This window comes from Marmota monax, unplaced genomic scaffold, assembly GCF_021218885.2.
Source record: "Marmota monax isolate L192 unplaced genomic scaffold, Marmota_monax_Labrador192_F-V1.1 WCK01_AAM20220418_F8-fsc00373, whole genome shotgun sequence".
NCBI lineage: Eukaryota > Metazoa > Chordata > Mammalia > Rodentia > Sciuridae > Marmota > Marmota monax.
Genome location: NW_026692275.1, coordinates 659,647 through 675,354, shown reverse-complemented (window position 1 = coordinate 675,354; position 15,708 = coordinate 659,647). Strand labels below are relative to the sequence as shown.

Sequence of the window (15,708 nt, the reverse complement as noted above, 5' to 3'; positions counted from 1 at the left end):
TTATTGGTCCATTAAAAAATTAATAGGGCTAAAATTAGGAATATTAACCCATAGTTTCTACAGGTATTTTACAAGTATTTTTCCAGGATTTATATTTCTTATTTTTTTCTATTTTCTGAATAAATAAAGTATGTTCTTTAGAGAGAGGACACATGTATTATTAGTCATCAACTTTGATAATTTGGATGGACTTCAATTCAGGTCCCATTCTTGTTTATCAGAGAATTCTGTGGATAATGCTCTATGGTCAAATTAATCTTTGAGTGAATTGATGACATTAGTTTGAAAGGTGGAGGTTGTAAATAACTATGCATACCACTACTCTGTCATAGGAGCTTATAGTATTTTTCTTCATCCTTCAATTTAAAAATCCAATAACAAAACAACCAGATGTATGTGAATATATGTTGTTTTTCAATACTTCCCCCCCACATAGTACTTATCAGGCTCTTTCTCCTACAGCGTTCTGTTCTTTGCTTTGGGGAATTATTCTTTATTTCTTTGAATATTGCTTTTCCTTCATTATTTTGTTTTTTTCTTCTTCTTCTAGAATATTTCCTGAGACATTTTTATCATAGGATAATTTATTAATTTGTGCTTCCCAATCATAAACATGATTTTTAAAAAATATTTATTTTTTAGTTATAGTTGGACACAATACCTTTATTTCACTTATTTATTTTTATGTGGTGGCGAGGATCGAACCCAGTGACTTGCATGTGCGAAGCAAGTGCTCTACCGCTGAGCCACAACCCCAGCCCCATAAACATAATTTTTTAAAAAAAATATATTTAATTGTAGATTGGCACAATACCTTTATTTTATTTATTTATTTTTATGTGGTGCTGAGGATCGAATTCAGTGCCTCACACATGCTAGGCAGATGCTCTATTACTGAGCTACAACCCCAGACCCATAAACATGATTTTTAACTATTTCTGTTGTGCTATTCAGTTCTTCCAATGAACTGTGTTGCTTTTTTCTCTTATAAACAGTTTTCAATTTATCCCATTACAAAAAGTAGTGCTTTAGCCACATCACTCTTTATAGCATCTCAGTTCACAATGGCCACGCTATGAAACCAACCTAGATGACCTTCAAAGATGCAACGGATAAAGAAAATGTGGTACCCCCCCCACACACACACACAGAGGAATATTACTCAGCCATAAAGAAAAATGAAATTATGGCATTTGCTGGTAAATGGATGGAACTGGAGACTATCATGCTAGGTGAAATAAGCCAATCCCCCCAAAACAAAGGCCGATTATTTTCTCTGATATGCAGATGCCCCACAATAAATGGGACGGTGTACAATGGATTAGACAAAGTGGAATGAAGGAAAGGTATGGGGGAGGGGAACAGGAAAGACAATAGAATGAATTGGACATAATTTTCCTATGTTCATATGTGAACACACCACCAGGGTAACTCAACATCATGTACAACCATAAGATTGGGAAGTTATACTCCATGTATGTACATATCAAAATACACTCTAGTGTTATGTATCTAAAGAGAATAAATTTAAAAAAAGAAAAAAAGTGCTGCTTTAAACATTCTTACACATAATACTTTAGATTCAGTTCAATGACTGAACACAATTTTTTGGAATCATGTTTTTAATTTTCCAAGAATTCTTCCCTGTTCTACTGTCCTTGTTGAAGTTTTGCTGTCTATTTCTATCGGTAGACGACAATCAAATGGAGAGGATGCTTAGGTATTTGGGATTCATGATGGAGGTAAATGTACAGTAAGTTCTCTGCCTGTCAAGCCTTAAAATAGCTCATGTGGAAGACTGTACTGAGAATTAAAGCTGAAAAATAAGATTTTAGAAGGTCTTAAATATCATGCTAAAAATTTTGACATGAAGTTGTCTTGAAGGATTCTTAAAAAAAAAATAATATGATCTTACCTATATTGCAGTTAGGTAACTATGCTGCGTGTTATGCAATTTTGTTGACAAGATGATCTATTTATAGAGACTATTAGGAATAATGCAGTATTGACAACAAATTGGAAAATTATGAATATATAAAGGATAATGATAAGGAACACAAACGAGAATACAGGTTGAGTATGCCTTATCAAAAATGCTTTGGACCAGAAGTATTTCAGATTTTGGAATATTTGCATAGATTATGCTAGTTGAGTATCCTTAATCTGAAAATCTGACATCCAAAATGCTCCTAAGTCCAAAACTTTACCAGCAACCTAAAGTGCTCAAAAGTACTTTCAGAGCATTTCACATTTTTAGATTTTCAGATTAGGAATGCTCATTTGTTGCTAATTACGTTTGAGATTTAGGAACATTTCAGATTTCAGATTAGCAATGCTTAACTGATACAAATTATACTGGTTTCTACAATAGATTTTTAATTTCCCACTAGGGAACAAAAAATGTTGCTAATTGGCATTAAGAAATAAGCTCTCCAAATATGATTTCACAACTAAATTAAACAATACTGACTTTTGTAAAATGGAAATAAAACTATGTGACAAAGAGTAAACAAAAGGTTGTAGCACATAATTATACAAGCAACATGTGAGGAAGGTTAAAGACTGAGAGACTTAGGGGAAAGAAAAGTAGATATACCATCAGCTAGGGTCTACATGAGTAATTTTTAGTGGATTACGGACTTGAAGACAAAGAAGAGGCTGATTTGCTTTATAATGATTATTTAAAGTGCAACTGAGATACGAGGAGCAGAGAGGCAATTTGAAGAAAGCAGAGAAAGGGGGAAATGAAGGTAAGGGATGTTCTAGAGGAGGCAGGTTCAGCAAACTTTTTCTTTAAAGGTTACATAATAAATATTTTAGCTTGCCCACTATAAGGTCTTTGTCCTCCTGAACTCCGCTGTTACAGTGGAAAATAGCCAAAGAAAACAAACAATAGTTGGATTAACTGTGATAAGATTATTTACTAAATAGATGGCTAGATCACAGTTTGCTAATATCTTGGTTCTAGAGCAGTGTTTTTCAAAACTTAAATAAGTATACAAATCACAAAAGTATCTATTTAAAATGCAGATGGTGATTCAGTAAGTTTGAAGAGAAGCCTGTAAAATGTACTTCTACCAAGTTCCCAAATGCAACTTGCTGTTTGGTGCTGGATCATAGTTGAAGTAGATTACCAGGGATAAAGAAATCAACATTTAATAAATAAAAAATGTGTAATATACGATAGGCCTATAATCATTGGTCCTAAGGCAACTTTTAATTTTAGTCGACATATTTACAGCATATATCCAGGAAGAACCAAATACATTTAAATGTACTTTTGGCTAGAATTTAAAAAACAAAGAATTCATATAAGATTAAAGCATTATTATTGATTTACTGAGTTATTCTCTTCAGAAACTCAAACTAGTGATATTTATAAACCCCCAACACAATCAAGCCTCTTTTACCATTTCCATTTTACACACTACCTTATTTCCCTGATAGTTAAATCTCATTCTTGTAACTCTTGAATTGCCGCCAGATCGAAAACAGGTTATTTGTTGAGAATGGCCCCATTCAAACATTCTGACACTCCCATCTTGAGCACCTGTCAGATCTGTATTATAAGATGACAAAAATTTCAAGTTCATTTTAAGAATCTTTGGAAAAATTTATTTATTTTTATCCAGTACAAGAAATCTTTATCAAAGAAAAACTTAGGAAGCAAATCATAATCAATTTATATAAATTTATCTTCATATGAAGTTTAATTCACAGAATTAATTGGATAATGAGAAGTAAATGAGATCATTTATATAAAGCACTCAGAAATATACATTATCAAACCCAATTTATGTTAATTGTAATTATCAGTATTAATGTGGTACGGGAGGGTAATAAATTATGTTAATGTATATAAAGACATCCAGCACTTTGCTAGTCACATTTATTAGCTAATTTTCTTTAATTGCTTACCAAGCATTTAAAATAAATAAACTTTAACTGGTTTGAAATGTTTTGCCATCAGGAAGGGGTGGTAGGGTGGAGAAAAAAAAAAGAATTTTTAACAATAGAAATACAAAGAATTATTATTTTTTTTTAGTTTTGAGGAAATTTTTTTTTTTTTTTTTTAATTTTTTATTGTTGGCTGTTCAAAACATTACATAGTTCTTGATATATCATATTTCACAATTTGATTCAAGTGGGTTATGAGCTCCCATTTTTACCCCATATACAGATTGCAGAATCACATCAGTTACACATCCATTGATTTACATATTGCCATACTAGTGTCTGTTGTATTCTGCTGCCTTTCCTATCCTCTACTATCCCCCCTCCCCTCCCCTCCCCTCCCCTCTTCTCTCTCTGCTCCCTCTACTGACATTCGTTTGTCCCCCTTATATTATTTTTCCCCTTCCCCTCACTTCCTCTTGTATGTACTTTTGTATAACTCTGAGGGTCTCCTTCCATTTCCATGCATTTTCCCTTCTCTCTCCCTTTCCCTCCCACCTCTCATCCCTGTTTAATGTTAATCTTCTTCTCATGCTCTTCGACCTTACTCTGTTCTTAGTTACTCTCCTTATATCAAAGAAGACATTTGGCATTTGTTTTTTAGGGATTGGCTAGCTTCACTTAGCATAATCTGCTCTAATGCCATCCATTTCCCTGTAAATTCTATGATTTTGTCATTTTTTAATGCAGAGTAATACTCCATTGTGTATAAATGCCACATTTTTTTTATCCATTCATCCATTGAAGGGCATCTAGGTTGGTTCCACAGTCTAGCTATTGTGAATTGTGCTGCTATGAACATCGATGTAGCAGTGTCCCTGTAGCATGCTCTTTTTAGGTCTTTAGGGAATAGACCGAGAAGGGGAATAGCTGGGTCAAATGGTGGCTCCATTCCCAGCTTTCCAAGAAATCTCCATATTGCTTTCCAAATTGGCTGCACCAATTTGCAGTCCCACCAGCAATGTACAAGTGTACCCTTTTCCCCACATCCTCGCCAGCACTTGTTGTTGTTTGACTTCATAATGGCTGCCAATCTAACTGGAGTGAGATGGTATCTTAGGGTGGTTTTGATTTGCATTTCTCTGACTGCTCGAGATGGTGAGCATTTTTTCATGTACTTGTTGATTGATTGTATGTCCTCCTCTGAGAAGTGTCTGTTCAGGTCCTTGGCCCATTTGTTGATTGGGTTGTTTGTTCTCTTATTGTCTAATTTTTTGAGTTCTTTGTATACTCTGGATATTAGGGCTCTATCTGAAGTGTGAGGAGTAAAGATTTGTTCCCAGGATGTAGGCTCTCTATTTACCTCTCTTATTGTATCTTTTGCTGAGAAAAAACTTTTTAGTTTGAGTAAGTCCCATTTGTTGATTCTAGTTATTAACTTTTGTGCTATGGGTGTCCTATTGAGGAATTTGGAGCCCGACCCCACCGAATGTAGATCGTAGCCAACTTTTTCTTCTATCAGACGGCGTGTCTCTGATTTGATATCCAGCTCCTTGATCCATTTTGAATTCACTTTTGTGCATGGCGAGAGAAAGGGATTCAGTTTCATTTTGTTGCATATGGATTTCCAGTTTTCCCAGCACCATTTGTTAAAGATGCTATCCTTCCTCCATTGCATGCTTTTAGCCCCTTTATCAAATATAAGGTAGTTGTAGTTTTGTGGATTGGTTTCTGTGTCCTCTATTCTGTACCACTGGTCCACCCGCCTGTTTTGGTACCAGTACCATGCTGTTTTTGTTACTATTGCTCTGTAGTATAGTTTGAAGTCTGGTATCGCTATACCGCCTGATTCACCCTTCCTGCTTAGCATTGTTTTTGCTATTCTGGGTCTTTTGTTTTTCCATATGAATTTCATGATTGCTTTCTCTATTTCTACAAGAAATGCCGTTGGGATTTTGATTGGCATTGCATTAAACCTGTAGAGAACTTTTGGTAATATCGCCATTTTGATGATGTTAGTTCTGCCTATCCATGAACAGGGTATATTTTTCCATCTTCTAAGATCTTCTTCTATTTCTCTCTTTAGGGTTCTGTAGTTTTCATTGTATAAGTCTTTCACCTCTTTTGTTAGGTTGATTCCCAAGTATTTTATTTTTTTTGAAGATATTGTGAATGGAGTGGTTGTCCTCATTTCCATTTCAGAGGATTTGTCGCTGATATACAGGAATGCCTTTGATTTATGCGTGTTGATTTTATATCCTGCCACTTTGCTGAATTCATTTATTAGCTCTAATAGTTTCTTTGTAGACCCTTTTGGGTCTGCTAGGTATAGAATCATGTCATCTGCAAATAGTGATAATTTAAGTTCTTCTTTTCCTATTTTGATGCCTTTAATTTCTTTCGTCTGTCTAATTGCTCTGGCCAGTGTTTCGAGAACTATGTTGAACAGAAGTGGAGAGAGAGGGCATCCCTGTCTTGTTCCAGATTTTAGAGGGAATGCCTTCAATTTTTCTCCATTCAGAATGATGCTAGCCTGAGGCTTAGCATAGATTGCTTTTACAATATTGAGGTATGTTCCTGTTATCCCTAGTTTTTCTAGAGTTTTGAACATAAAGGGATGCTGTACTTTGTCAAATGCTTTTTCCGCATCTATCGAGATGATCATATGATTCTTATTTTTAAGTCTATTGATGTGGTGAATAACATTTATTGATTTCCGTATATTGAACCAGCCTTGCATCCCAGGGATGAATCCTACTTGATCATGGTGCACAATTTTTTTGATAAGTTTTTGTATCCGAGTGGCCAGAATTTTATTGAGGATTTTTGCATCTAGGTTCATTAGAGATATTGGTCTGTAGTTTTCTTTCTTTGAAGTGTCTTTGTCTGGTTTAGGTATCAGGGTGATGTTGGCCTCGTAGAATGAATTTGGAAGTTCTCCCTCTTTTTCTATTTCCCGAAGTAGCTTGAAAAGTATTGGTATTAGTTCCTCTTTAAAGGTTTTGTAAAACTCTGCTGTATACCCATCTGGTCCTGGGCTTTTCTTAGTTGGTAGTCTTTTGATGGTTTCTTCTATTTCCTCAATTGATATTGGTCTGTTTAGGTTGTCTATATCCTCCTGACTCAATCTGGGCAGATCATATGACTTAAGAAATTTATCTATGCCTTCACTATCTTCTAATTTATTGGAGTATAAGGATTCAAAATAATTTTTGATTATCTTCTGTATTTCTGAAGTGTCTGTTGTGATACTGCCTCTTTCATCCCGTATGTTAGTAATTTGAGTTCTCTCTCTTCTTCTCTTTGCTAGCATGGCTATGGGTCTGTCGATTTTGTTTATTTTTTCAAAGAACCAACTTTTAGTTTTGTCAATTTTTTCAATTGTTTCTTTTGTTTCGATTTCATTAATTTCAGCTCTGATTTTAATTATTTCTTGCCTTCTTCTTCTTTTGCTGTTGTTGTGCTCTTCTTTTTCTAGGATTTTGAGATGAAGTATGAGATCATTTATTTGTTGGTTTTTTCTTTTTTTAAGGAATGAACTCCAAGCAATGAATTTTCCTCTTAGAACTGCTTTCAATGTGTCCCATAGATTCCGATATGTTGTGTCTGTGTTTTCATTAATCTCTAAGAATTTTTTAATTTCTTCCTTGATGTCTTCTATAACCCATTGATCATTCAGTAACCTATTGTTCATTCTCCAAGTGATGTATTCTTTTCCCTTCCTTCTTTTATCATTGATTTTCAGTTCCATTCCATTATGATCAGATAGGATGCATGGTATTATCTCTACTCCTTTATATTGTCTAAGAGTTTCCCTGTGACATAATATATGATCTATTTTTGAGAAGGATCCATGTGCTGCTGAGAAAAAAGTGTAACTGCTTGATGTTGGGTGGTATACTCTATATATGTCAATTAAGTCTAGGTTATTAATTGTGTTATTGAGTTCTATAGTTTCCTTATTCAACTTTGGTTTGGAAGATCTGTCCAGTGGTGATAGAGGTGTGTTGAAGTCTCCCATGATTATTGTATGGTGGTCTATTAGACTCTTGAACTTGAGAAGAGTTTGTTTGATGAACATAGCTGCACCATTGTTTGGGGCATATATATTTATGATTGTTATGTCTTGTTGGTGTATGGTTCCCTTGAGCAGTATGTAGTATCCCTCTTTATCCCTTTTGATTAACTTTGGCTTGAAATCTATTTTATTTGATATGAGTATGGATACTCCTGCTTGTTTCCGAAGTCCATATGAGTGATATGATTTTTCCCAACCTTTCACCTTCAGCCTATGTATGTCTTTTCCTATCAAATGCGTCTCCTGTAGGCAGCATATTGTTGGGTCTTGTTTTGTGACCCATTCTACTAGCCTGTGTCTCTTGATTGGTGAGTTTAAGCCATTAACATTTAGGGTTATTATTGAGATATGGGTTGTTCTTCCAGCCATATTTGTTTATTTATGTTACTAAACATGGTTTGTTTTCCTCTTTGATTATTTTCCCCCCCTTTAGTGTCCTACCTCCCACTGTTGGTTTTCATTGTTATTTTCCATTTCCTCTTCCTGTAATGTTTTGCCAAGGATGTTTTGAAGAGATGGTTTTCTAGCTGCAAATTCTTTTAACTTTTGTTTATCGTGGAAGGTTTTAATTTCATCTTCCATCCTGAAGCTGAATTTCGCTGGAAACACAATTCTTGGTTGGAACCCATTTTCTTTCAGTGTTTGAAATATGTTATTCCAGGATCTTCTAGCTTTCAGAGTCTGTGTTGAAAGATCAGCTGTTATCCTGATTGGCTTACCCCTAAATGTGATCTGCTTCCTTTCTCTTGTCGCTTTTAAAATTCTCTCCTTATTCTGTATGTTGGGCATCTTCATTATAATGTGTCTAGGTGTGGGTCTCTTATGATTTTGCACATTCGGCGTCCTGTAGGCTTCTAGGATTTGGGGTTCTGTCTCATTCTTCAAGTCTGGGAAGTTTTCTCGTATTATTTCATTGAATAGATTGCTCAATCCTTTGGTTTGAAACTCTGTCCCTTCCTGTATCCCAATGACTCTTAAATTTGGTCTCTTGATGTTATCCCATATTTCTTGGATGTTCTGCTCATGGTTTCTTAACAGTCTTGCTGAGCTGTCTATGTTCTTTTCAAGTTGAAATACTTTATCTTCATTGTCTGATGTTCTGTCTTCTAAGTGTTCTACTCTGCTGGTAGTATTCTCAATTGAGTTTTTAAGTTGGCTTATTGCTTCCTGCATTTCTAGGATTTCTGTTTGTTTGTTTTTTATAACCTCTATTTCCCTGTGTAGTTGATCTTTTGCTTCTTGGATTTGTTTATGTAATTCATTGTTGAAGTGATCTTTCATTGTCTGATTTTGCTGTCTGATGTCTTCCTTGAGACTCCAGATCATCTGAAGCATGTATATCCTGAATTCTTTATCTGACATTCCATCTGCTGCAGCTATTACCTCTTCTAACGTTGAGTTGACCTGCATTGCTTGTGGTCCTTTCTTTCCTTGTCTCTTCATACTGTTCGCGTTCCTTTCTACTTAGTGAAACTGTTGTGTTATTGAATTTTCCCCCTATATATTTATATTGGTCTTGTATAGTTGCAAAGTCTCCCTCGCAGGCGCGGGCGGCGGCTCTGTCCCTCTGCGGGCCGCTAGGCTTGTTCTGTGGGTGGTCACAGTTCTGTCTACTTTGCAGGTGCAGGCAGCGGCACTGCCCCTCTGCAGGCCTCTGGGGCTGTACTGCCAGTGGGTCGCTGGTCCGCCTACCTTGCAGGTGCGGGGGGGGGGCGGCTCTACCCTTCCTCAGGCCACTGGGCCTGTTCTGTCTCTCGGTTGCAGGTCTGGCCTGTTCTGATGGTGGTCACAGTTCCACCTACCTGGCAGGCGCGGGGGGTGGGGGGCGGCTCTGCCCCCCAGCAGGCCCCTGGGCCTGCTCTGTGCGTGGTCACAGTTCCCTCTACCTTGCCGGTGCAGGGGGAGGGGGCGGCTCTGCCTCTCAGCAGGTCGCTGCTCCTCTTCTGCAGGTGGGTCGCAGGCCCGCCTACCTTGCAGGAGTGATTGGAAGCTCTGTCCCGCCGCAGGCCACTGGGCCTTTTCTGTCCGTGGTCACAGTTCCCCTACCTGGCAGGCGCGAGGGGTGGGGGGCGGCTCTGCCCCTCAGCAGGCCGCTGGGCCTGCTCTGTGCGTGGTCACAGTTCCCTCTACCTTGCCGGCGCAGGGGGAGGGGGCGGCTCTGCCTCTCAGCAGGTCGCTGCTCCTCTTCTGCAGGTGGGTCGCAGGCCCGCCTACCTTGCAGGAGTGATTGGAAGCTCTGTAATGCCGCTGGCCACTCGGCCTTTTCTGTCGGTGGTCACAGTTCCACCTACCTGGCAGGCGCGGGGGGTGGGGGGTGGCTCTGCCCCTCAGCAGGCCGCTGGGCCTGCTGTGTGCGTGGTCACAGTTCCCTCTACCTTGCCGGTGCAGGGGGAGGGGGCGGCTCTGCCTCTCAGCAGGTCGCTGCTCCTCTTCTGCCGGTGGGTCGCAGGCCTGCCTACCTTGCAGGAGTGATTGGAAGCTCTGTCCCGCCGCGGGCCACTGGGCCTTTTCTGTCGGTGGTCACCTGGCAGGGGCGGGGGATGGGGGGTGGCTCTGCCCCTCAGCAGGCTGTTGGGCCTGCTCTGTGCGTGGTCACAGTTCCCTCTACTTTGCCGGCGCAGGGGGAGTGGGCGACTCTGCCTCTCAGCAGGTCGCTGCTCCTCCTCTGCCGGTGGGTCGCAGGCCCGCCTACCTTGCAGGAGTGATTGGAAGCTCTGTCCCGCCGCAGGCCGCTGGGCCTTTTCTGTCCGTGGTCACAGTTCTCCTACCTGGCAGGCGCGGGGGGTGGGGGGCGGCTCTGCCCCTCAGCAGGCCGCTGGGCCTGCTCTGTGCGTGGTCACAGTTCCCTCTACTTTGCCGGCGCAGGTGGAGGGGGCGGCTCTGCCTCTCAGCAGGTCGCTGCTCCTCTTCTGCTGGTGGGTCGCAGGCCCGCCCACCTTGCAGGAGTGATTGGAAGCTCTGTCCCACCGCGGACCACTGGGCCTTTTCTGTCGGTGGTCACCTGGCAGGGGCGGGGGGTGGGGGGTGGCTCTGCCCCTCAGCAGGCCGCTGGGCCTGCTCTGTGCGTGGTCACAGTTCCTTCTACCTTGCAGGTGCAGGGGGAGGGGGCGGCTCTGCCTCTCAGCAGGTCGCTGCTCCTCTTCTGCAGGTGGGTCGCAGGCCCGCCTACCTTGCAGGAGTGATTGGAAGCTCTGTCCCGCCGCGGGCCACTGGGCCTTTTCTGTCCGTGGTCACAGTTCCCCTACCTGGCAGGCGCGAGGGGTGGGGGGCGGCTCTGCCCCTCAGCAGGCCGCTGGGCCTGCTCTGTGCGTGGTCACAGTTCCCTCTACCTTGCCGGCCGAAATTTTTTATTAGTTCTTTTCAGATATTCATGACAGTAGAGTGTATTTTGACATACTATACATACACGGAATATAACTTCCTATTATTATGGTTGCACATGATGTGGAGTTACACTGGTTATGTATTCATATATGAACATAGGAAAGTTATTTTGGATTCATCCTACTATCTTTCTCACCCCTATCCCTTTCCTTTATTCCCCTTTGTCTAGTCCAATGAACCACCCACCCCCCTTAAAGTGTGTTAGCATCTGTATATCAGAAAGAACATTTGGCCTTTGTGTTTTTGGGATGGGCTTATTTCACTTAGTGTAATAGTCTCCAGTTCCATCAATTTCTCTGGCAAATGCCATGATTTCATTCTTCTGTATGGCTGAGTAATATTCATTGTGTGTGCACATATGTATATGTATGTGTGTGTGTGTATGTATATATATATATATATATATATATATCACATTTTCTTTATACATATGTGTGTGTGTGTGTGTGTATATATATGTGTGTGTGTGTGTGTATATAATCACATTTTTGTTATCCATTCATCTACTGAAGGTCACCTAGGTTAGTTTCATAGTTTAGCCATTGAGAAATGCATGCTATAAGCATTGATGTGGTTGCGTCACTATAGTGATGCTGATTTTAAAGTCCATTGGGTATATGTCAACAAGTGAGATAACTGGGTCAAATGGTGATTCCATTCCAAGTTTTTGAGGAATCTCCATGTTGCTTTCCAGAGTGGTTGCACCAATTTGTAGTTCTACCAGCCATGTATGAATGTACCTTTCCCCTCACATTCTTGCCAACATTTATTGTTACTTATATTTTTGATAATTGCCATTCTGACTACATTAAGATGAAATCTGAGTGTAGTTTTAATTTGCATAGACAGAATTTCTTGAGACTGGTAATATTAACTCTTCCCTGTTTCTCTCATAGTTTTGATTAACTTAATTTAAAAAATTGGACTAGCTATGTTTAAAAAGCACTTACATTTTTCTAGCATTATTTATAGTGTTGAAAAAATAAACAACGTACATGCTGAGATGGCGGTAGGGCCTTGAGTTCCTGAATGAGCCAACTGAAACCCAACTCAATATACAACAATAAAATAAAACTTAAGCTTAATTAAACAAAACTCAAATAAATCTCTAACCATAGGCTTTACAAATAAAAACTGCCACCTAACCTCAAGGACTCTGCATTTTAATCAACCAAATTTATTTTTGCTTTGCTTCCTCAAATACTTTAAAAATTTCCCCTCATCTCAGTGAAGCCCTGAGCCACCTGTGGTTTGGTTCTGTCTGATTCATGAATTTAAGCTGAATGCTCAAGTAAACTTGTTAGCATTTTAATGTGCCTAAGTTTATCTTTTACTAGTTCTGGTGTCAAAAGGGAGATACCAGGGAGATTCCCTGATCATGACCCCCAGGGACAATGAATTCTACTGAGGCACAGATTCTACTGAGCTCCTTTTGCTCACTGCTTCTTGCTGCACATTTGTAGGCACTTGTTATGATTTAGATGTGGTGTCCCCCAAAAGCTCATGTGTGAGACAATGCAAGACGGTTCAGAGGAGAAATGACTGGGTTATAAAAGTCTTAACCGAATCAGTGAATTAGTCCCCTGATAGGGATAGAGTAATTGAAGTGGTAGGATGTGGCTGGAGGAAGTGGTAATTGGGCTATATATTTCTATCTGGCAAGTGGAGACCTCTCTGTTTCCTGATCAACATGTGAGCTGCTTCCCTCTGCCACACTCTTTGCCATGAGCCCTGAGGAATGAAGTCTGCTGTCTTTGGATTGAGACCCCTGAAACTGTGAGCCCCCAAATAAACTTTTTCTTCCCTATAGTTTTTCTGGTCAAGTCCTTTAGTCACAGTGGTGAAAAAGCTGACTAAAACAGCCCTCTTGGATCTGAGCTCTGCAACTTTCATCATGGGCTCTCCAATTTAAGCACTTCTATTCTAGACAAGGTCTATAAGACAGATGGAGTGTGATATAAACTGTTCTGGTCCAGTAGGAGGCCTCAGGTTGATAAAGTTGTAAGACAGGGAATTGTGTGTTCATGTGAATTCAGGAGTCTAGAACTCCTCCACTTCAAATTCTAGTTACTTTTATGTAGAAGAAAAATTAACTGAGAACCTATGTTTTTCTAGAAAAATGCATAAACCTTATGAAAGACAATTTAGAATTATGGTGGCCATAATGGGTAAGTTTTAACAAAGACAAAACTGTTCATCTATAGGATACACTGGAAAAAAGGGGATCCCTGATGCCTTAGAAACAGAGGGATGTACCTTTTGGTTGGAACACAGAAACCACTGAAAGGAATGAATCAGAGATTGCTTCTCGAAAAAAAATTCCTTATAAAAGGCAAAAAAGCAAAGGAGACATCTTTTTTCTAATTTTGTATAGGAAATCAAACCAAGGCCCTTATGTACTAAGAATGTGCTCTACCACTGAGCATATCCCAGTCCCCAGTTATTCTTTATATGAACTACTTTTTTTTTCATAAATTTTTAGTGGGTCTGTATCTGGCAAATGGGTAAAATTTTGGAATGAATGCTATAGGATCTGTTCTTCCTTTATGTGTATGTAAATCTGGAGGTATTTCATAAATTGTGTTATTTTTTCTACCTTCAGATGATAATCTTCCCAAAATTAATCTGTAATAGTGCCTTTAATAAAAGTCAGCTCTTATAAAAATTAAATATTCCTTAAACTCTGAACAAAAGACTGACTCAATGGGCTGGAGCTGTGGCTCATTGGTAGCACACTTGCCTGGCATGTATGAGGCACTGGGCTTGATTCGCAGCACTGCATACAAATTAATAAAATAAAGGTCTATCAGCAACTACAAAAAAAAGAAAAAAAGACTGACTCAAGTGTTCTTCAAAGTCACATGACCATAGATAATCTTTGGCAAATAAAAGATAATTTAAGTGTGTAGATTAAAATCTCATCTTCAAGGTTGTCAACCTTACATGTAATCTGATATTCAATTTTTATTTTACCTGGGTTTATTAGTCAAATAAGTTCATGTTATCGTTGTTACAAAATTTGTCAGCAAGAAAAATAACTTGGTAATAGCTGTCCTTGTCTGGTGTTAAAACTACCCCAATGAGTTTCCCAAAATCCTTTGGCAACTTATGCCCTTTAAGTGAAATTAATTGCTGAATATTTACTGAATATCTGGATCATCTATATAAGGTGAAATACTAAAACATTAATTGCTTTACCGCTTTACCTAGGCTTATATAATTTTTGGGTTCTTATTACAGAACTACAGATATTGAGGTTTTAGTAAATATGTCCTGTGCCATACTGAAAAGTTGTACTATGAGAAAGAACGTGCTTCTGTACAGTATGAAAGGGTGGTTTACAGATTTACCAAACTATAAAATGCTTCTGTGACTGTACAAAAATATGTTCTTCCTAGTTTTTACCAGAACTTACTGGAAAAAATTAAGAATTCTAATTTGTAATTAAAACTACCAAGAAAAATAAAAGCAACAATTCTGTGTGAAAAGAAAGTATGACATGTTTTTGGTAGATGAAGCTCTGATTTATGACAAGTATGTTTTTGCTAAAGGAGAGAATAACTTTTATCTTAAAGTTGAGAAAACATTAGAAAAAAAGAAGGCATACAGGGTACATATTCAGATATATAAAAGAACACTGTATAAAAGTTTGGGGAAGAGGAATTTGAAAAGGAATTTAAGTATGGTCAAATTGGCTAAGATTTGAGTGTATTTATATACATTATTTATCTTCTTTTAAAATCTTTTTTTTTTTTTTTAACTTGTTGATAGGCCTTTATTTTATTTATTTTTATGCAGTGCTGAGAATGGAACCCAGTGCCTCACACATGCCGGGCAAGTGCATTTCCGCTGAGCCACAGCTTCTGCCCCTATTTTATCTTATTAAAGGAATAATGAGATTAAAAAGTCTATTAGTGCAATGCTTTCTTAATTATTTTTGGTTTATTGTTCCCTCCCCTCCCCTCCCCTTCTCTCTCCCTCTTTTTCTTTCTTCCGGCACTGGGGATTGAACTCTGAGGTACTCAGCCACCCAGACACATTCCCCAGCACTGTTTTGTATGTATTTTATTTTGAGACAAAGTCTCAATGAGTTACTTAGTGTCTTGCTTTTTCTGAGGCTAGCTTTGAACTTGAAATCCTCCTGCCTCAGCCTCCCAAGCTGCTGGGTTTACAGGTGTGCACCATGGAGCCTGGCTTGGTTTATTCTTTTTTTTTTTTTTTAACATATTTTTATGTTGTATATGGACACCATACCTTTATTTATCTACTTTTAAAAATATATATTTATTTTAGTTATAAATGAACCTTTGTTTTACTTATTTATATGTGGTGCTTAGACTCAAACCCAGGGC

General features: G+C 38.8%; 1 protein-coding gene across 1 annotated transcript in view; it reads right to left on the bottom strand.

Moving 5' to 3' along the window:
- The window catches only part of Dmxl1 (Dmx like 1), a 329,055-nt gene that overhangs the window by 167,596 nt on the left and 145,751 nt on the right, over window positions 1-15,708 (bottom strand). The window contains 1 exon segment of the mRNA XM_058578056.1: window positions 3,432-3,559. Coding sequence (XP_058434039.1) covers window positions 3,432-3,559 — 128 coding nt within the window.